The 19,467-nt window shown below is 45.6% G+C and overlaps 9 protein-coding genes across 9 annotated transcripts; 5 read left to right on the top strand and 4 right to left on the bottom strand.

The window, feature by feature from the left end:
* The first annotated feature begins 129 nt into the window (after window positions 1–129).
* Window positions 130–642, top strand: COCSADRAFT_353652 (uncharacterized protein). The gene has a single exon (XM_007699719.1). The coding sequence runs from the start codon at window positions 153–155 to the stop codon at window positions 621–623; it is 471 nt and encodes a 156-aa protein (XP_007697909.1). The 5' UTR covers window positions 130–152; the 3' UTR covers window positions 624–642.
* A 161-nt stretch (window positions 643–803) lies between these two features.
* COCSADRAFT_169355 (uncharacterized protein) lies at window positions 804–4,365 on the bottom strand (the record flags this gene model as incomplete). Its single annotated transcript, XM_007699720.1, has 4 exons — window positions 804–895; window positions 1,370–2,297; window positions 2,391–2,725; window positions 3,390–4,365. The coding sequence occupies 4 exons, from the start codon at window positions 4,363–4,365 to the stop codon at window positions 804–806; spliced, it is 2,331 nt and encodes a 776-aa protein (XP_007697910.1).
* Window positions 4,366–4,941: 576 nt separating this feature from the next.
* Window positions 4,942–6,693, top strand: COCSADRAFT_353659 (uncharacterized protein; the record flags this gene model as incomplete). Its single annotated transcript, XM_007699721.1, has 2 exons — window positions 4,942–5,238; window positions 5,281–6,693. Coding segments are annotated over 2 exons (1,710 nt in total), but the record flags the coding sequence as incomplete, so codon positions are not given.
* A 367-nt stretch (window positions 6,694–7,060) lies between these two features.
* Window positions 7,061–7,790, top strand: COCSADRAFT_353660 (uncharacterized protein; the record flags this gene model as incomplete). The annotated part of the gene is made up of 3 exons (XM_007699722.1): window positions 7,061–7,123; window positions 7,254–7,270; window positions 7,328–7,790. The coding sequence occupies 3 exons, from the start codon at window positions 7,061–7,063 to the stop codon at window positions 7,788–7,790; spliced, it is 543 nt and encodes a 180-aa protein (XP_007697912.1).
* Window positions 7,791–7,936: 146 nt separating this feature from the next.
* COCSADRAFT_169356 (uncharacterized protein) lies at window positions 7,937–9,038 on the bottom strand (the record flags this gene model as incomplete). The annotated part of the gene is made up of 2 exons (XM_007699723.1): window positions 7,937–8,478; window positions 8,528–9,038. The coding sequence occupies 2 exons, from the start codon at window positions 9,036–9,038 to the stop codon at window positions 7,937–7,939; spliced, it is 1,053 nt and encodes a 350-aa protein (XP_007697913.1).
* Window positions 9,039–9,727: 689 nt separating this feature from the next.
* On the bottom strand, window positions 9,728–12,097 carry COCSADRAFT_169357 (uncharacterized protein; the record flags this gene model as incomplete). Its single annotated transcript, XM_007699724.1, has 3 exons — window positions 9,728–10,187; window positions 10,318–11,898; window positions 11,943–12,097. The coding sequence occupies 3 exons, from the start codon at window positions 12,095–12,097 to the stop codon at window positions 9,728–9,730; spliced, it is 2,196 nt and encodes a 731-aa protein (XP_007697914.1).
* Window positions 12,098–12,814: 717 nt separating this feature from the next.
* Window positions 12,815–16,344, top strand: COCSADRAFT_353673 (uncharacterized protein; the record flags this gene model as incomplete). Its single annotated transcript, XM_007699725.1, has 4 exons — window positions 12,815–14,084; window positions 14,424–15,239; window positions 15,333–15,473; window positions 15,677–16,344. Coding segments are annotated over 4 exons (2,895 nt in total), but the record flags the coding sequence as incomplete, so codon positions are not given.
* Window positions 16,345–16,507: 163 nt separating this feature from the next.
* COCSADRAFT_169358 (uncharacterized protein) lies at window positions 16,508–17,095 on the bottom strand (the record flags this gene model as incomplete). The annotated part of the gene is made up of 1 exon (XM_007699726.1): window positions 16,508–17,095. One exon carries the CDS (start codon window positions 17,093–17,095, stop codon window positions 16,508–16,510), a length of 588 nt encoding a protein of 195 aa, XP_007697916.1.
* Window positions 17,096–17,928: 833 nt separating this feature from the next.
* Window positions 17,929–19,111, top strand: COCSADRAFT_24530 (uncharacterized protein; the record flags this gene model as incomplete). The annotated part of the gene is made up of 6 exons (XM_007699251.1): window positions 17,929–18,176; window positions 18,232–18,486; window positions 18,530–18,854; window positions 18,885–18,931; window positions 18,966–19,064; window positions 19,093–19,111. 6 exons carry the CDS (start codon window positions 17,929–17,931, stop codon window positions 19,109–19,111), a joined length of 993 nt encoding a protein of 330 aa, XP_007697441.1.
* Window positions 19,112–19,467: the final 356 nt, after the last annotated feature.

Raw genomic sequence — 19,467 nt, forward strand, 5'->3', positions numbered from 1 at the left:
AACGCCGGATACATTCGGAAGCGGTAGACCTTGTTTTTCACACTCAAGACATACTGCCGTAAACTTGTTGCTTATAGCTTCTTTGTAATTCCGTACTAGTGGCTATAAGTGCTTGCACCCTTCGCTAGGTTTCTAGCTAACATCTAATAAACATGGCTTCTAATAATCAAAATGCATTATTCTCTGAGCAACCGGCGTTATTTTCATCTTTAAACGCAACAGTTGCCACAGGGTCATCTACATTTAGTCCTCGTTTACCGCCTATCCCAGAACAGGAATGGGATTTCAATTGGGAAGAGAATGCGTTTCCGCTGTCAAGTCCCTACGAAGGCTTCGAGCAATCCACAGCTGCTATCAAGCCTGCTACCAACGACAATTCATTGCCTCAAACACACGAGGAGCTAACCGATGTGCAAACTGAGGTGCGACAGCTGCGTCGTGATATCTCAGAGCTGCATGAAATGTTCTGTAAGCGGCTAGATGATATAGAGACGAGCGTACTAGGAGCTCAACGCTATGTCAATAATTTAGTACCGTGGTCCATGGAAGTTCACGAGAAGTATTCACAACTATTAGCGATAGCAATGAAGCAGGAAGACCGAGCTGCAGACAGGGCTACATAACATGCTTAGTAGACTAGGCTTTAGAAATCTTATCTTGTGTTCCTTACTAGCTATTATTTCCGTATGCACGTTCTAATAATGATTTGCAAAAATAAATCAGTTGTACAACATCTTACTTTACAATTTACTCAGCAGGTTTATATCAGGAGAGTATCTAGCAGCGATGTAGCATAGAATAAATTAAGTAACTTCTGTTTGTTTGCGGCGTGCTTGTTCGTATCGCCTTCTTTCAATGATACTGTCATTAAGAAATCGACTATAGCCTTCGGGATCTGCTCTGTTATGCCGCAATCTCGATAACATCTGCCGCAAACGTTGGAGAGCAGATAGTATCGTCTGTTGAGCCTTCATATTTCAATGCGAGCTCAAAGGTTGAATAAGTAAACCAATAACACGGATATGCTCAGATGAAGCGTTCGATTGGATGTATGAGTGGGTATGTGTGTAAAGGTATTATATTGTCCTGTTGCTTATGTTGCTAAGAGCGAGTTTAAATACAGTACAATCAGTCAGTGAATAACCACGCCACTTTATATGGTATTTTGGGCTTACGGGTCTTTCTCGCGTATGATTCTTCTTTGGTTTAGCTGGAAGCCTCTATTTACGGAGCCATTATGCAGTGTACATGTGTATTTCATTGATCTTTTCTTACGTGAAGTTAGGGCGCCGCCTCTTGGAGATTCTAGTTGTCAAAGGCATCGCCTTTTTTCTTTTCCTGCTGGTTTTACACTGACAACGACTCATACCTATAGAGTCCGTAGCTTGATGATCTGATCTCCCAAACTCAGCGTCCAGCTGTTGGACTCTTGCGAAATGTGACATGGATTGCGGGAAACCACTGATTCTTGTTTGGTTGGATTGATCAAACTGCAGGTAGATAGATTTGCTCTGTTCTGCATGGTACACTTTGAGCTCGACGGCCTTGCAGTAATGGCCACATACAGTGCAAAGGCTGGAGTCGCCAATATGGCCCAAGCTAGTACCATCTTCTATCGTAAAGGAGGCATCTGGGTATTCCTGCAGAATTCTTTCAACTAGCGCACGCGTGTCCGGGCTACGGCAGCGGATAGAACCAAAGCATACTAGCAATGTTCTATTAGCAGTAGGCTTCTGGTGGAGTTCGAAAAAGAAAGCAGCGGCAAACAGCGCCTGCGCGATACTAGAAAAATCGTAACCATGAAGAAATGTCGCAGTCAAGTCTTCTAGATCTGGTATCTTGCTAACATCATCTAGCCTTGGCTCTGTGCTAAGCGCTATGTTAACACGGAAGTATCTGTGCCGTTCCTCGAGAGGGACACGATTCACGTGGTCCTCCCAGCTGTCTTGGGCATTCAGCATGGCGTTAAAAAGGCGGAATAGGCGCGAGAAGAAACGGTCACGAAAACCCAATCTTCTAGAGACTGTCTTTGGTGGCTCTGAATCTCGAGCAAACCCTGTACCTATCGAGACAGCTAGGTCAGGTGTATTGTTCCAGATGGCTTTCGCCTCCCACTCTGCGGGACCAATAGGATTGTTATGCTTTCCTGCACCGCCATCCTGTAAAAATCCAATGCCCTGGATAAACTTTGCTGGGAAGTAGGATGGGGCAGCTGACGTAGCCCTAGCTCTGGATAAAATAAGCTTGAAAGCTAAGAGAAGGAACCATAACCTACGCATCGCATATAAGAGCCTCCTCTTTCACATTAGTAGCTCGGTAGTGTCGGTAACCTGTATTCGTCTATTAGTCTTTTATCCAAAGATGGGATGTAGCCTTTCACCTTTTCTTACTCCAACTCCATTATAGTTAGAGAGGATGCACAGTCTCGAGTTAGATACAGCCATTGTAGTAACTGCGACTTTGGGACCCGATATACCAGTATTCGATGTATTAGAGCCAAAAAGGGTAGTGTTTGATCCGAATGCTTCTTTCACGCATGCCTCCATCTCGGCAGCCCCGTAGAAGCTATCTGTAAGTAGTGAATATAGAAATCCATATGTATTCGCGAACAGGGAATTTCCAAGTATTGAACGAGGAGCGAAGACACGTTCAGACAGCTGCCTGAAGATGTCGATGCACTCGTCCAGACTCCGGCGTAAGAGGAACATGAGCACAATAAGGCCGCCTACATCTTATGATGAGTGGTGGTTCCATCTGCAGATGTCGAGATAGAGGAGAGACTTACCTGTACTTGTACCCAATGTTAAGTCAAACTCATCGTGGATGGGATAAGGAAGTTGTCGATACTTGTCGAGCGCTTGTAGTATACGTAGAGTGAGTATTCCCCGAATACCACCTCCGTCAAGAACGAGCAGGCGGCTGCCGGCAGTCGGTGGTTTTAGACGAATTGTCAGCTCGCTGTTGGAATGGCACAAAATGCATTGCAAGATACGGTATGAGTATTCCATTTGCTGCCCTTTCAGTCCAAATTTGCAAGCGCAGGAATCACAAAGCGCGTGTCCACAACGTAAGCTATGCTCAGGCTTACGGAAGATGCAATAAAGGCAGACTTGAGAGCTTTGGAGCGTTTTCCAGTCGATGGGTATATCTTGTAGATTTCTCTTGTGCATTTGCACCGCCGTAAGCTCGGCTTGCTCAAGTTTGCAGCAAAACTGGCTAAAAAACACTTTCAACTGTGTACATGAAGCTGTTGGCGAGAAGCCTTGTTCGGATGGTAGCGATGAAAAGACTCCATAACAGTGAGATTGATATAGGCACTCGAAGACCGAGGACGGTTTGAAGCCTGTTGGTTAAGATTATACCGTGATAGCTCAGCTTGGAGTACTTACGATGCATACCTGGCGGAAGACTGTCCAGCATAAGTGCAGAAGCAATGTGCTTCAAGGTAGCCTCTTTGCTTACGTGATTAGTGGTGCATAGCGCCAAAAAGTGCCGTAGATTGGCCCTAAGATCTTTTTCTATTCGATTGCGTTGCCGTGAAGCGATGATAAAGTTGAATGGTGCAGAGGCGCATGTAGCAACATGTTCTAATGCCAGCTCAAAGAAGGCATTGAGATGAGAGGCTGAGTACAGCATCTTAGACGTATCCCTACCTTTCCTTACCATTTTCACCCTAGAATCGATGACCTTCTTCAATGTGAAATACCTCGAGGCAGACAGGGTTTTGCGGCTTTGTTTCGGCAGTACTACGCGCTGAATACTACTAAATATGGGCAGGCTAAAATTTCCCTTCCGCTTGTACGCGCGACTACTGACAAGGATGACCTGTGGCTTCCAGTCTTGTGACATGCTACTATGATGTCCACATCTTTGTAGGAAATGGATCCCTTCCTCAGGGGTAGAAAAATCGTCAAGAAAAATACAAATAACATCAACGAATAACGTCAATAACTTGCCAACCATGATTTCCACAAAAGTCTCTGCTGTGGGTGCGGATAAATGCTCTGACAACCACGTGACTTTGTGAAGCAAATGTCCATTACGATTTTGCAGTGGCTTCTGCTTGCTGCAGGCTTTCTCAATATCTAGACTCGCAACTTGGAGGGGATATTCATCGTAGGATGTCGAATTGTCTGCCTGCAATTGTGCAATACCGCGTGACTCTGGATGAGTATGCCCTTGTAGCAGCGCCCGACGCGCCGCGTCTTTCTCACGCTTGCCAATCAGCAAGACTGTAGAAGGAAACTGGGCATGAGGATTGCGAAAACCAGCAGTCGCTCGCTGTAAGGCGCCCCCACACGCTAGGAACCAATCAGTTCCAGTTTGAAAGCCGTATAGCCAATCTGAATAATTTTCTAGCGGCATGATTACATGATTTGAATGAAAGAAAGTATCTCTCTCAAGCGTGAAAGCCTTGTCCGTGTCGGTATAAATAAGTTTTTGAGATAAGCAGGTTCTTGCAAGACTCACTTTCAAGAGGGTGCTAGCAATGACACATTTATAAAGACGCTGAACCTAAGCTGATACCTTAGAAAAGTCAAAATATGAGTAAAAGGCTTGAAAGATTCCGATACTACCTTGGTACTGCTCAAATACGTCTACTGAATCTATGCTATAGTACATCTGGGTCGGATCCCGACGATTGTGTTGGGTGCTGCATATCTGATGTAGAACATAATTTACCGGCTTTGATTGGGTATTCTGAGTACCAGAACTGTTTGGATGAAGCAGGTATCTCCAAGCATGCGCTTTATGCTGTTGGATATCCGCCCAGGCTTGTTCTTTCCGGTGATATTCAGTTACCATGCCTTCACGGCCGATTTCGATTAGAGACTGCGAAACGAGATAGATCGCAAAATCAAGACGATTGGTGGCTCGTGGATCTCTACAGTTCAGGTAAGAGAATCACGATTTTCCATGAAATCAGCTGCTGAGCAGTAGATAGACGCACCTACATCTGCGCTGGTTCAGATTCGCCAGTCATACATGCGACATGCGCCTCTATGTGATGGAGAAAAGTTCCTTCACATTCAGTTTTATGAACGTAAAAAAGATTACGAGGTCGCTTTAAGGTGGAAGAAGTTACTGGGGGCCAAGGTGAAGAGCCTTCATCAAGTTCTGCGTAATGACTGGCTTCGCGACTGTCTTGAAAAATTAGAGCCGTTTCGCTCCCTATGGATGGGTTTTCAGCTTGGATGTTTTCCGTTGATTCTGAGCTGGCGGTGCAGACAGGTACAGGTCCCCTAAAACCAAAGTGACTCGGATCGTTTACTTCTCTAGGAAATTGAATACTATCTGAACCAGATGTATGAGATCTGGCATACAATTACAGATGGAAACACCCACCTCTGTGATGAATACACTGCCCAGAAGCTTGGGGGCCTTGCGCCTCTATGGAGTTCTCGCGATCGTTCAACGATCGAGACCTTGTTCGCTACATGTCAGGTCTTCTATCGCGCACGCGATTCTGCTGTACGCGCTCAGATACTTCAAAGAGTCCTTACTGTCGAAGGGCTCATCTTAAACTTCCAGACGTTTTTTAAACACGTCAAGGTATTAGGACCGATTATGCTTCCTCTAAGAGAGTTGTTCCCAGCGGGTGAGCTATTCCCTCGAAGGGACGAATTCAGCCCAGTATCTAGACGTCTTCCCTCAGTAAGAGACATTCTACTTCAGCATTGCTACGAGCAGCGTGAGGAAAATAAGCAACAATGTTTATTGCAATACAGTGAACACGATGAGCGCTTCTTTGAATGTAGCGATCCCGGAAAATATGCGTACTGGCAACTCTGTCTTTATCTTTTTCGCCACACGAGAAGCCAATGGAATTCTTACAACGAAGGAAAAAGCCAAAGGGAGCAACTAGAGCGTCCAGAATGGATCATTCGGCTTGGCCACTTTGCACGCAGACTTGGTTTTGCGTCTGCCGAAATCTCTTCTCTATGCAATCAAGATCCAGATCTTTCACAGATTCGCATTCACATGCTTCAAGAACGACCAAATCATCTGTTTTCTGCGTCTGCAGATAAGTTCGAGACAGAAGCTCATTCCCGTCAGACTGGCCAAGCGATCTTTGAGCCTCGCCTGCCTGCTCTGACTCCATTGATGACGACCGATAGTGCGACTACTATAAGGATACCTAAGAGCCACCCCGAGCTATTTCTTCCCACAATATGGACCGCCATTACTCAAGAGCCGAGGTACGCGTTGACAGAATACGGAATGCTTGTGTTGGTTTCCATGTCGTTCTTTGAGAGATTTGGATCAACATCTATCAGCAGTATCTGCGAAGGCTTTCAACCGAACCAACCGGCCCAGCCGGCCCAGCCGGCCCAACCATCATTGCGTTCTTCCTCTGTCTACTCGGTGCCCGTATATCCGGATTATCTGGCTAGGCCCCATGGTGGCCGCATCACATTCTGGCATCTGCCCCAGAGTCGAAATATGCTTCCCCAGGCGAATCATGTATGCGATGTAACTGAATATAATATTGAGAAAGTAGTAAACACTATTCAAGCGCAGGGCGACGCGCCTTTGTTCGCTTTACTCGATAGGGGTGGGCTACTTAAGCTCTGTAATCCCTCTCAGATCTTGCATCGCCGTAAAAGATCCAAGCAACCTAATGACATATACTATGTGTATGGCAAGAAGAATAGCAAGACTTGGATTTCGAAGCAGCTCAATAGCAAATAATCTGAATCTTCTTGCATTACGTGTGGCAATCAAAGTGCCTTGGATTAGCCAAGGCGACAGCATACCTGTTTGCTTGACAAATATTCTTGATTCTAACTTTTGTCAAATGATTCATTATCACATTTATTAAGCCGACATATGCCCGTAGCGTCTCAGGTGAGCCAGCTGATGTTCTTATCAACTGTGGCACAGTAGTATTCACTTCAAGGACCACGTAATCCCAACTCTTAGCAAGTCGCCACATGCACGATTGTGGCACAGCACTGCGACGCAGCTACGATCATAAGTTTGCGTTGGGCGCATATAATGCCCCTACATGATTTCTTGCATATTATGCGATACGCGCTTACAGATGATCCCGGACACAATGCAAAGGTCTAGGCAACGAGTGAAGCAGGCATGCAATCGATGCCGATTTAAGAAAACAAAAGTGAGTTCAGCCACTGAAAATACGATCGGGTACAAGACTTACCTTAATATTGTGTGATGGGGAGCGTGTATGCAATAAATGCCGAAAAGACAATGTATTATGTGATTACAGCCTAGATGCGGACCACCAGCGGGATAAAAAATCTATGTAAGTATCACTAGGAGCAGGGAAGTGGTGGGTTCAGCCGACTCACATTGCATGTAGGGTAGTTCTCCTCGAGGAGCAGAACAAAAGGTTACGAGATACAGTACAAACGTTGTACGAATACATTCAAACTGGTCGTAACATACCAGTGCTGCCGGCACGGGGCCCGGGAGACGATCGCCCACTCTTACAAGACATTGTGGCATATGTTGATACACTCCCTGTGTGCGTGGAAACCACTTCCGACCAGTTGCAGCATCAGGTTACATTGCTGAGCACCGCACCTACTTTTTCTCTACCACAATCACAGCCAGAAACCTCATCACTTCTAAGCTTTGCTGCAAGTGAGCCTCAATGGAGTAGCTTCATGGCGCCTTCGATGCAACTAGATCTGCCATTAACAGAATACGACTTAGCACAAGTGGACCATGATCTTCTAGGAAGTACGCTGGACCTACAAGAGTTTTCGTCATTTGCGGAGGTAGACCCAGCGGAGGCGGCAGGATTGCGCCGATGGCTATAGTCATACAAGTTATCAGAGATGTAGTTTCTTTTAGCTTTGAGAATGGGAATCCAAGCATCTAGCTAAAGGTAATGAAATTATATTGCATCGGTATTTTGTGTGAAGTTTTCGAGTTTTAAGACGTCTCCCACGTAGAGCATATGCTCTTACACTGTTCTGGCAGAAGCCACAGACTCGTCATCCTCGAATTCTAAATAGCCATCAGGCAAATTTTCCATAGATTCGCCATAAGTTTCCATATTCTCAAATTGTGTGCTGCTAGAGGAAACGCGCTCCAGGTCCAGATCATCAGCATCCGCTAGTTCCCTCGCTGTCCGGTTGTCTTCTGCAATCCGGACGTTTAGGCGTTTGACTTCATGGCATGTATCTAGCTTCAAGACCTCTTCTGTGAGATTGTCTCCAGCTTTCAGAGCATTTCCCATAGTAGTGCGGACGTAACGGCTGATATCGGTAGTCGCTTCCTCGATTGCTCCACTAGCGTCCAGCAGCTGTTCTCTCTGAAGATCTACAGCCCTTCGCAAACTTCGAAGTCGAGTATTTATCTCTTGTAGGCTTGGGTCTTCCTTCAAGATCCATATAGCTAAGTCGTTTTTCTCGCGTAGATGGAGAGCTTCGCTGGAACCCGGCGGACTTAACAGTCTGCTTGCTACTTCTGAGCGACATGCTGCACCTCGAAGCATCAGATTTGCTGTGAGATTTAGTAACCCTCATCGCGCTTGCTAGGACAGATTACGTACCTAACAGTACAACACAATCTGTATCCTGACCACCAGCAAAATGCTTAGTAGGCAATGGCCCTAGTTGAAGTGGACGGACAAAAAAGACATCTTGGAGTAATTGATGGTACTTAGTAGGGCCTAAAACCTTAGCTACGCGAATAAGCATAAGGAGTTTGGGCGTAGAAATCGTCTCTGGCCTTAGGGTTTGTGTGATGAAACTATACGCTACGGTATGGTGTACGCGCGACGTAGTGGGGATCTTGTATCGTTGAATGGCGTCAGCCATATTCACAAGTGTTTGCAGCGATATATGAGATTGCGGTATAAAAGATCCATGAGCCGACTGGCACACCAAGTAAAAAGCTTCAGGATCTTCATCAGGGAGCTCGATACTCTTACGCAACGTGCCGCTTTGCGTGGTGAAAAGCTTTTTGAACTCCGGTGACGTTTCTGACATGACTGAGGAAGAGATGAAAAACCGAGATTGTTGAATCTGAACCTCGACGTCGCCTTTCTCGTGTAGATTCATTCTGAGATTGATTACGGAGGTCACAGTAAAGCAAGATGAAGGAGCTTTTTGCATTCTATCCGCACCATAATAGTATATATAGTGACTGAAAACTCTGGAATAGAAAACACAAGCTGTAGCGATCAGTCTACGTGGCCCTCGTTGGCAGCTCACATCAGTGTTCGCAGGGCTACTAATTGGCGGAAAGGTATGCCGTTGCCTGGCTATCTCGGATGCCGGCCTATTCTGTGAATCTCAAGAGGCCTCCCGTAAAACGGAATGCTCACATGAGACGATCATTTGTTCGGCCATTTTCGTCTATTCGGCTGTACTGTGGCGCGGCAAGCCTGCCCTAGCGCATACGCTATCAATCCCTAGCGCTTGCAACACCAATAGAAACGATATCCGACTTTCCCAACCCATGCACAGCGGCAATTACGGTCACTTCCTTCGTCAGTCTTCCGTTCGAACCGTTGCATCCCGAGCCCCTGAATTCGCGCAAGGATTCCTGGAATGGCTCTAGATTTGCGCGCGCTACAAGACATGACTCAGGTACATATGAGGCGATTGAGCATGAACGCACGATCTGTGCATGCGACACAGGAGATCGTTGCATAAAGTTTACATTACACATTTATATTATCCAAAAGAAATGGTTTCAAATACTAAGTCCATGCAGAAAAGACCCTAGGATCTTGTTCCCGCAATATCTAGTTCAAGTAGATCTTGCCTGATACAGTTATAGTTGCGTCCGTATCAGATATTACCACGCCTTTTAGCTCCTCTCTGAGTTGCAGTCCTCGAGTAGAGCTGATCCCATGATCATCGCTGGGGATGCTAATCACTGGAATTGATGTAAGGGCCTTGTGGAGAAAAGGAGGGGATGGCATTGCCTTCTTGGCTAGACCCTCGCTGAGTGCAGTGGGGGAAAAGCTCAGCAGCGGATCGAATGCTCGGCAAAGCAAGCGATGGTATACTACAGTCAGTCCTGTAGCAAAAAGCATGACGCATGCCTGTCCAATGCACTTGGCATTGCCCTGCGAGTCTCGTACAAGAAGAAACAGAGCAATAAGACAGACTTGCATTAGATACAAGCCCATTAAGAGATGTTTTATGGCTTTGGGATAGAAGAGACCCCCGTGATCCCGCTCAGTAGTCAGAATACTTGAGCTGGAGTAGATGATCCAGAACAAGCTTATAACAAGAACCTGGAAAGGAATGATAATCGGAGAGATGATAGCGTAGAGAAATCCTGTTTATCTTAGCATGTGCTACCGGACGCATTTTTTCAACCCAAGACCTACCGATGCAGGAGAGATTTGTAAAGAGAGGTACAAAAGTGCCCCATTGGAGATCCTGGCCCCTTCTTCTCGTCATGATCTGAGTGGCTGATTTATCAAAAATTGGGCCAAGTACAAAGTCTCCTATCAAGCGATCAAATCTTAACAGAGAGTTCGCACTAATTGAAAGAGCCTGTAAAAGAATATAGGAGAGGAAGTAATTGCTTGCTTTTGGTAGATTCTTGGCCAATGTCCCAGCCAGCGAAGCTCCATGTTTCATCTCGTTGGCAATAGCGGTAAGTCCTGCAGACAACGAAACTACGAGAGTAACTTGGAGAAAGAGGAAATAGAAGTAATAATCTTGAATCTTGAGGTCAATATGGCTCTTGGAAGAGATGCCCTGCTTTTTGACAAGGTATTCTAATACGACGACGAATCCTTTCATCAAAACGGCCACTAATGAGGGAGGCAGTACACCCTGGAGTAAACTCAGGAGGAATTCCGGAAGCTCGTTGATCCAGCTAAGCCAAGGCACCGCGCGGGTGATGTAGATGATCTGGGAGAGGAGCCCTGCCAGGGCTACTGGTATAATGCAAGCAGTGGCCGTTGCCATAATAAGCGTGTTTGAAAGGACAGTGCGTATGGTTCTGTCCTTCCAGGTGATGTTGACATTGCTCCATATCACATCATCAACGGACAAAGGTATCGTACGGGGTGTCATATAACCTGAACTAGTATGAATCACTGTTTGACACGCCATGTTGGCGGCCAGTGGATTGGCGAAGGTAATAAAGGCGGATCGCAATAGGGGGAATCTCTCTCGTGCTGCACGATAAAATTCCATCTCTTCACTAGTTTTAAGAAGTTCCTCTCTATACGCTATGCTGGTATCAACTTTTTCATGTTCCAACCAGGCGAAGACGTTTAAAAGGCTGCGTGATTTGTAGCTTGCGGGTCTAGGTTTCTTGGTAAAGTTTGATTTCTGGTCTCGTTTCTGAATGCCTGCCCTGTAGGCCTTCCTTATCTTGGAAATCTCCTCTATCTCGAGAGATCGGGCTAAGCGTTCTCGTCTCTCTGCTAAACGGGAAATTAAGCTATAGTCACGATTGAAAGAGATTGCAGTAACTACGCCAGGGAAGACCTCCAGCTGAGATGTGAGTGCCTTATCGGACATCCAATCGTCGGGTATGGATTCGATGAGCACTGTGCACAAAGCCGCGTATGGTGAGCTTTGCCAGGTTGCAACGTAAAATGCAAGCTCGTTCCAGATAACCCAGCAAACATGTACGATAAAAAGCAAACCAAGGATGAGATGAGCCCAATAACGATCTGCCTGATCAAGGCCAACATTGGACCACCCTAACGCATCAAGTCCACTTACTCCAAGAACAGCAGTTTTCCCCTGAGTGTAGTTTAAAGGAATAAGAATGGGTGGTATAAGTATCAAAGCGGGTGTAAATATAACAGCTAGTGATCGCAGGTACCGGCGGAAGAAGTATCTATCGAAATGCTCGTGGCGGCGGTCAAATCGAACCAAATTGGTTGCAATGTATTCTTTCCAACTCTCAGACGTACTATTTTGATGATTTGGAATAGTAGTGCTGTGATCATGAGCGCTAGATCTGATAGAAAGCTTTGAACTTACTAGAAATCAGGGAATCGCTTGCGGATGGCAAGAAACGCAAGAACTTCTAGTGTGAATATAATTGCAGAAAAGGAGACTGATGCTATGAATGAGCCCAAAGAGATACCCTGGAGCTGCTGAGCTTTGGTGAACGATTGTTCAAAAGTATTATCCATCGCTTTAGCCGGATGTTCAGTTCCAACGCAATGAGCTTTAACATGAAGTAGATAAGTTCTCAGCGACAAAGACTCTTCGAGCTGATCTCTTTAAACGGCATGCTCTAGGAATGGCTTAGCGTAACAAGCAGGAGCACTTCAAAGTGTCGTGCTTGTTACGCTAAACCAGAAGAGGCTGTTCTACATAGTCACCATAGTTTGAGGGGCAAAGATCTGTCTCCGAACAACATGCTTTAGAAAAGGACTAGCGTAACAAGCAGGAGCACTTCAAAGTGTCGTGCTTGTTACGCTAAACCAGAAGAGGCTGTTCTACATAGTCACCATAGTTTGAGGGGCAAAGATCTGTCTTCGAACAACATGCTTTAAAAAAGGACTAGCGTAACAAGCAGGAGCACTTTGAAGTGTCGTGCTTGTTACGCTAAACCAAAATTAGTAATATATAGAAAAAGCTAGTGTTATTGGCTTACAAGTAAACCCATCCGTTCCGAGCCGGACTAGCGCGACGGAAGACAGGCAGCGACGGAAGACAGGCAGCGACGGAAGATAGGGAATTGCTCTTGGCTAGGAAGACTTTTCTGATGAAGCACGTTTAATTGTACAATGCCTCCTGCTGACCCTGTGCATAATTCGCCTATTCAATTCGCCGACATAATGGCGCCAAACGGTCATTTATCTTCAGCCCTAGCCTTGATCAAGGTGTGTAAATTCTAACAAAAACGTGCCATGGCTGATTTATCTAATAAGATAAAGCGTTTTGCAGACAATTGGTTGCAAATAAGCGATACAATCGACTATGATGAACTTGTAGCCCTGATAAATGCGCTCGACTACTTGAAGAAGGACGCTCAGCAGAAAATGTCCATCAGGAGAGCTAGCCAAGCGAGCATGCAAACCCATCGACAGCCTGCATGTGTGGGTGGTGCTAATCAAGGGGTGCGAAGGTCTTCTCGCCGCATCGCATCCGCTCCCCAATATGCTTCAGCAGGCTCGCTGTTTGTCACTGAAGATGAGACGGAGTCTGAGTCCAGTAGTCAAGACTATGGGACACGCTCCCCAATTCTCTACGAAGAAAACGATGATGAACACGAAACGAGGGATGCTGCAGCAGAGATTCTGATGAATCATCCGGGCTTGTTGCCCGTCGACAACGATAGCCAAGCGGACAAAATCCTTCTTGAGAGGAATTGTGAGAATGAAATATCGCAACTGAGGCATCGGATAGAGCAATACGTACCCTCTCATTCGCCCTATACGCGAAGGCTGGTTAGTAACGAGCAGGATGAGTGTACGGATGTACAGCCAGTGCAGGTCCTCGATGAAGCCTCAACTGGCCAGGCTTATCAGGAAACTAGTGCCACTGCTCTATACCAATCATTGGAGGTTCCAGAAGATGTTGAAAATCAGCAGTTTCCCGAGCTTTCACATTCTAGTTTGGTCCATCAGCCACATCTAGGCTTAATCGAGCAGGATGTCTCAGATTCACTTTTTAGTGGAGAAGAGTTTGGAGTGGATATTCTCAATAATTTACCCTCACCTCAATTTTTCAATGAAGCATTTGGAGATTTGTATTCTACCTCTGTACATGACGAGGTGCAGAGAGACGTCGAAGAGACCGCCACCTACCCTGACGAACAACATCTGACCAACCAAAGTCACACAGAACATTTTGACGATGATCCGACAGTTCAAGGCTATGTGGATCTCGCTTGTCGTTTGGGCTTCCGCCTTCCGCACGAAACTGCAGAGGATGCAGATTGTATTGATGTTCAGGAGGTCCTAGCACCCTTAGTGAAAGAGACGCCCCTTACGTCAAGACTCCTCCATGGTATATTGTATACGCTACTGCCCGGTCCAATTCTCATTATTGATTTTTGTTCTGGTGCATTCGATCCAGAGGCGGTAGAAGGAAGTACCTGTACCGATTTTGTAGCAATCGTACGCAGAAACGAAGACCCTTCGCCTCTGCTTGTGGTAGGGCTAGAGACGAGTAAAACGCTCTTCATTCTTGATAGCGAAACATGGGATCTACCATCTCTTGAGATTTCGTGGCTAGTACGTCCTGAATGGAGGACGGAATATACTGATGTAGGCCAATCACCCACTCGACTCCCGACACTAACTGACCTTCTTTAGCCACGAAGCATTGAGCCGCACATGGAAAGTACACTACTATCGATTTGGATAGCAGAAGCCTACTTTCAGCACCGGCCCCTCCAGAACGTCCCATCCTCTCGTGACTTACGCATACGTATTCTAGAGGAGTTGTTAGCGCCCTATCAACGCGATTATGTCCTCGAAAAGTCTGGCATCCCTAGTAAACTTACAGGGCCTGAACACATTGATCCTCAATGGAAGCTGGCCCGCTTAGAGACACAATCACAAACTGGCGAGGTTTTCGTACCAAATCTAGAGAACTTCGAGCTCGAAGCGTTACGGGAATCACTTCTCCGGAAGCCTTCTGAGATAAATCGCGGGCGTTGTCTACGCATTTTGCAATGTGTGAACGAGATCGGATCTCCCCATATTCTTGAATCACTCAAACTGGCCTGTACCAGGAAAGACGAATGCCAAACCTATTCACGAACAGATCAACCCATCTTCGACAAACTATTCCACATCCACATCTACTTGGACAGACAAGAAAGCCAAAGTCATATTTTGGTTGCCAGAAATAGATATATTAAATATTGCTACTTTGAGACATATCTGCGCGCTGTCAAAGCGCTGCAGGAGGAGAAGCGCAATAGCACACAAGAGAGGCGAAGAGTCTTGGCTCGAAAACGGACTACTAGCTTCAAGCAGGGTATTTCTGAGATACTGCCCCCTACTCCACATACTGAAGAAATACATCGAGTTTACGAAAATCTTAGTCCTTCAGAGAGAAAGAGGCGGGCTCCTGATATGGTCAAAGATGAGATTTCAAAGAAAATCGTCAAAGAATATGGCGGGAATGAAAAGCGAATCCGACGCAATATAAATAAATACATTAAAGACGGGAGAGTACTACACCATGTTCTGCGAGGCTGGAGATCCTTAGATCCAGCCTTGCTTATTTTGTTTCCAAGCTTCGGATCCGATTTGCCTTCGTTAAGTGTGACTCAATTTGGATTGGAGCTTGAGGAGCTTGAGGAGAAGGCTCTTAGTAAGCCTATTCAACTAAAAGAGTAAGATACAATTCTATATTTAGTCAAACTTCTACTAATATGATTGAGTAGTATAGATGAATTGACGCTAGTGGAGGCAGCTTGGTTTGGCGAGGTGTTGCAGGCTAGGCCGGAGCTGCTAGAACCAGTCCCAAAGGCTGTTCTTGATCTCATCTCGAATACCCTGACCCATGACCTTGATCTCCAAGGGCGTGATCCGGATAGCTTTCGGAGTAAACCGCTCCAATTCTTTATGCAGTAGAATATGATTTCATACGCACTTAGATTAGCGTGCCTTTTTTCGAGTGTAATAATGTTTATCAAATATATTAGGTAACTACTTAATTTTTCATTTTATATAACGCTCTTATCCCCAACTCTAACACATTTCCTCGCCGACCCAACACAGCCATTTCTTGAATGTTTTCGCTACTAGATTGTTGTCCAAACGGCGAGATGAAGACTGAACCTGGCAGCAATACAATTAACGAAGATGCATGGCCTTGTTTAGGCGCTATTAGTATTGACCGCCTGAATGTGCTTATATTTTGGGAAAGTTCATGGCTTTCAACACGTGAGTACCATGCACTTCGTCAAGATGGAAATCAGGGGTGGCTTGTCCACGCTCGAGGCGAAAACGAGCTACTCATTTCCTGGGAGCCTACCATTGAAAGGAAGTCAATTCAATCCTCCCCCCAAGAACTACTTCATGAGTTTCCTATAGAGGTCCGAAAAGATCGACCTGGTTTGCTTGGATATGTCGCGGCGAAGGCTTTACCCCCATATCTAAACGCGGGTAGCCGTTTCCCAGCATTCCTAGCATACTGGAAAGTCGCCCGAATGACTAAGGGTCTTTTTTATTATCTACAGCAAACTTATTCCAGCCATCGGGGCTACATTGTACACGAGGAGTCAGGCAAAGTCTGGATACAGTGGGAACCTACGTGGGTGGCTTATGAAAGCTTGAATGAAAGTAAGAGAGAGCAGCTCTTACAGATATCCCACGATCCCGAGGCTATATTGAATCGCTTCCACAAGGCAATTGTTCACTACTCCATGCGCTCAGTGGTAGAGAGGAGAATAAGTAAGAGAACAATAAATTAAAGGAGGCTATCTACGCTTCGTTGCTAAATCCGCATCTGTATGAATATATGTGCTGCAAATACTATCTTCGGGAAGATTATAGTAAATATATAACCATAGATACTCAATATAGCAGACATTTCATAAAGTAAGTAAAACTCATACCGAATGTCCCTCCAAATATCTATAAAGCGGTTGAATATGCCGAGCCAAGCACCATTCTTCGCACAAATTCTCCAGTGACAGCATGCGGCGAGATATTGGTAGGCAGTTCAACAGAATTGCAAAAGCCTCTGTTGCGGTTGCCGCGGTAGCTCAACCTGTTCCAGATATCACCAGCCCCCGTGTTGGGCAAGATGGCAAAGCAAATGCCACAAGAATCCATTGCCTGCAACTTTTTACTCTTTTTGCTTGTGTAGATGTTGTTTTGAACTTCGATGTTGGTCTCTAACAGAAATCCTACATGAGCTCGTGGTACTGTACCCTTGACGACGATAATGTCAATCTTAGAGCCAAGTCCACCTCTTGAGGATTCTTTGGCATCTGTGAATGCCTGGAGTGCAACATTTGTCAAACCAATACCCGTGCCGGCATCGTAAGATGTCCTCATCAGGCTTTCGTAGTTATGGACTGCGAAATCAAGAGGAACAGGTTCCATATACCGTGGAAGAAGGTCTCTCGCTTTTTGGCTTATTCTTTCCTTCAAAGCCTCATGAGAGGATTCTTCCACCAAATTGTAATTGCTGTAAACATCTTGAATTGTTTTAGTCATCTCTTCAGTGGCGCTTCTTCTGTTCTTGCCTGTATGAAGCTCTTGTGAGTGCGTGTCGTTGTCTTGAAAGAAAATTTTGTCTTCAGTCTGTATTAGATTGAAGCGATAGCCTTCGCGCGTTTTCTGGAAAGCACTCTGCCAGTCGGAATTCTCAAGATGCAAGCTGCCGGTTTGCGCTAAATATTCAGTCCATAGTTGGATCCCTTGATGGAGAGTCTCAATACTTGCTAGTTTCAAAAGAGCTTCGGTATCTCCAGTGGGGTAACGTAGTGGCCTATTCGGAAAGATTACAGTAACACTTCTTGGTTTAATGCGGTCGAAGACAAACTTCAACACTACCAAGAGATCAAATTGTAGTTTCCAATAATCAGGAAGATCTTCATGTAAGAAAACCCGGAATGATCTTTCCACCACTTCAGCCTGAAACTTTCCATCATTTACCAAGTCCCATAGGGATTCTTTGGTCTTCTCCTGGCCTGTTACTGGAAGCGGAATACGGACTGGCATATGACCGATGGTTTCATTTTTTTGAGAAAGTGGTTTAGAGCAAGCATGTCCCATCCTTTGAAAAAAGACCAGAATACTGGTTACTGTTTGTAAGAAGCGTATTGTGGTGGTCGTTAGGGGTTTTAAGCTAGAATATAATCCCTGTGAAATTTCTATCTCCTTCCCCCATGGAGTCATCTATGTTGCTGAACCTTGTATGCCACCTCTGAGCTTGCATTAAGTGCCACGTGCATGACTGAGAGCATGATATAAAACAGGACGCATTACTTAACATTAGATATGACCACAGCCTAAAAATTTCCTCTTATACATTTCAGACTTTTAGCATGCAAATTAAATCTACTTGGGCTTTTGTGCTATTTGCAATGGTTCGTTCACATGTCTTTGTGGGCAAGCCTGCACCCTTTCACTGGGATTCACAGGTAACAAAGCTGATCATGCCATTGAATGGTGATCCAAACTACCAAGGTCCAGGCTGGGGTCAGCAACCTTTTCCTTGCAAGGGCTATCATAGAGATGTGACTTATCATAAAGCTTATGCCACTTGGTATACTGGAAGTACGGTAACGTTTCAGTATGTCAGCTCATACTCAAACAATTCTGGTACATGGCTTATAGCATGCCCATAGGATTTATGACTCCACAAACACGACTGGCGCTAGCATGCACGAGCCAGGCGCAGCTCATTCAGGAGGCTCTTGCCAGGCATCATTTTCCTACGATAATGGGGAAACCTGGATTGTCGTGCAAAGCTGGGAAGGAAACTGCGTGCGTGTACGAAAGGGTCAAGAAGGTAAACTTACAAATTCCTATGACATTAATCAAAGTTACTCTTTTGATATTCCTGATTCCCTTCCAGGGGGAGATGCGGTAATCTTCGCATGGTAAGTCAGACTCTTCCGTCACAGTGCGCTACTGACTCAACAGGACCTGGCTGAACTCATCCGGTAATCGAGAGTTCTATATGTCATGCTCGCCTATCCGGTTGATAGCAGCACGATCCCTAACCAAAATTCCATCTGGTTATCCTATGTATATTGCCAACCTTCAGGAGGATCCAGAAACACCGGATTCACAGCATCCAATCTGGTCTCGATGCTATGTTCCGCAAAATGTGTGGATTCGCTACCCCCCACGGTACAAAGGCATCAATCCACCAATCGTAGCCGATCCGCTTCCAGAAAGCAGCCAAATCCGCTATCTAGACCTTGGAGACGATGGGGGATTATGCGGCTCAGACAATAAAGAAAGGGTTAGAGCTCTTGGACTCCAATCTAGTTAGAGCATCTTTAAAGTTCCGCTACTTGAGCACGTGCAGGCTAGCTTTGAGTAAGATAAATACGTTATTAGTTGAGATAGCTAGGTCATCTGGATTATTGATATTCCATAACATTATGCATTTGACTGCCCTGCTCGCTTCGTTAAATGTGTTAGCTGCTACACCGTCGACTAAGATGTTGAAGTAAGTGCAACTTACTATATTGTGTTAGTTCTATGCCTTCTAGTTAGTCTCGAAAAACTCTATTAGTTGTCTCAGCTACACACCGCGCTACCGCCTCTCCGTGAAACTACCTGGTAGGAGCTTCGCCTAAGCAAGCCATCCATGAAGCAATATTATCGGGGGACTAAGAACAAGTGGCGTTCCTGAAAGCGACCCACCCTATGTAATAGTTGTAGCGCTGACTATACTACATCTTGACTATTCAACTTCGCACGGACCCACCCTATACGTACTGACGTACGAGGTAAGCGACCATCTCAAGCATTGCGTTAGCCATCATATTCGTACAAAACCACTTGGGTGGGCCCACAAGTGGTGCATTTGTGCGAATATATCAATAGAATCTCTAGCCATGCTATGTAAC

Source organism: Bipolaris sorokiniana (assembly GCF_000338995.1).
Source record: "Bipolaris sorokiniana ND90Pr unplaced genomic scaffold COCSAscaffold_4, whole genome shotgun sequence".
Lineage (NCBI taxonomy): Eukaryota > Fungi > Ascomycota > Dothideomycetes > Pleosporales > Pleosporaceae > Bipolaris > Bipolaris sorokiniana.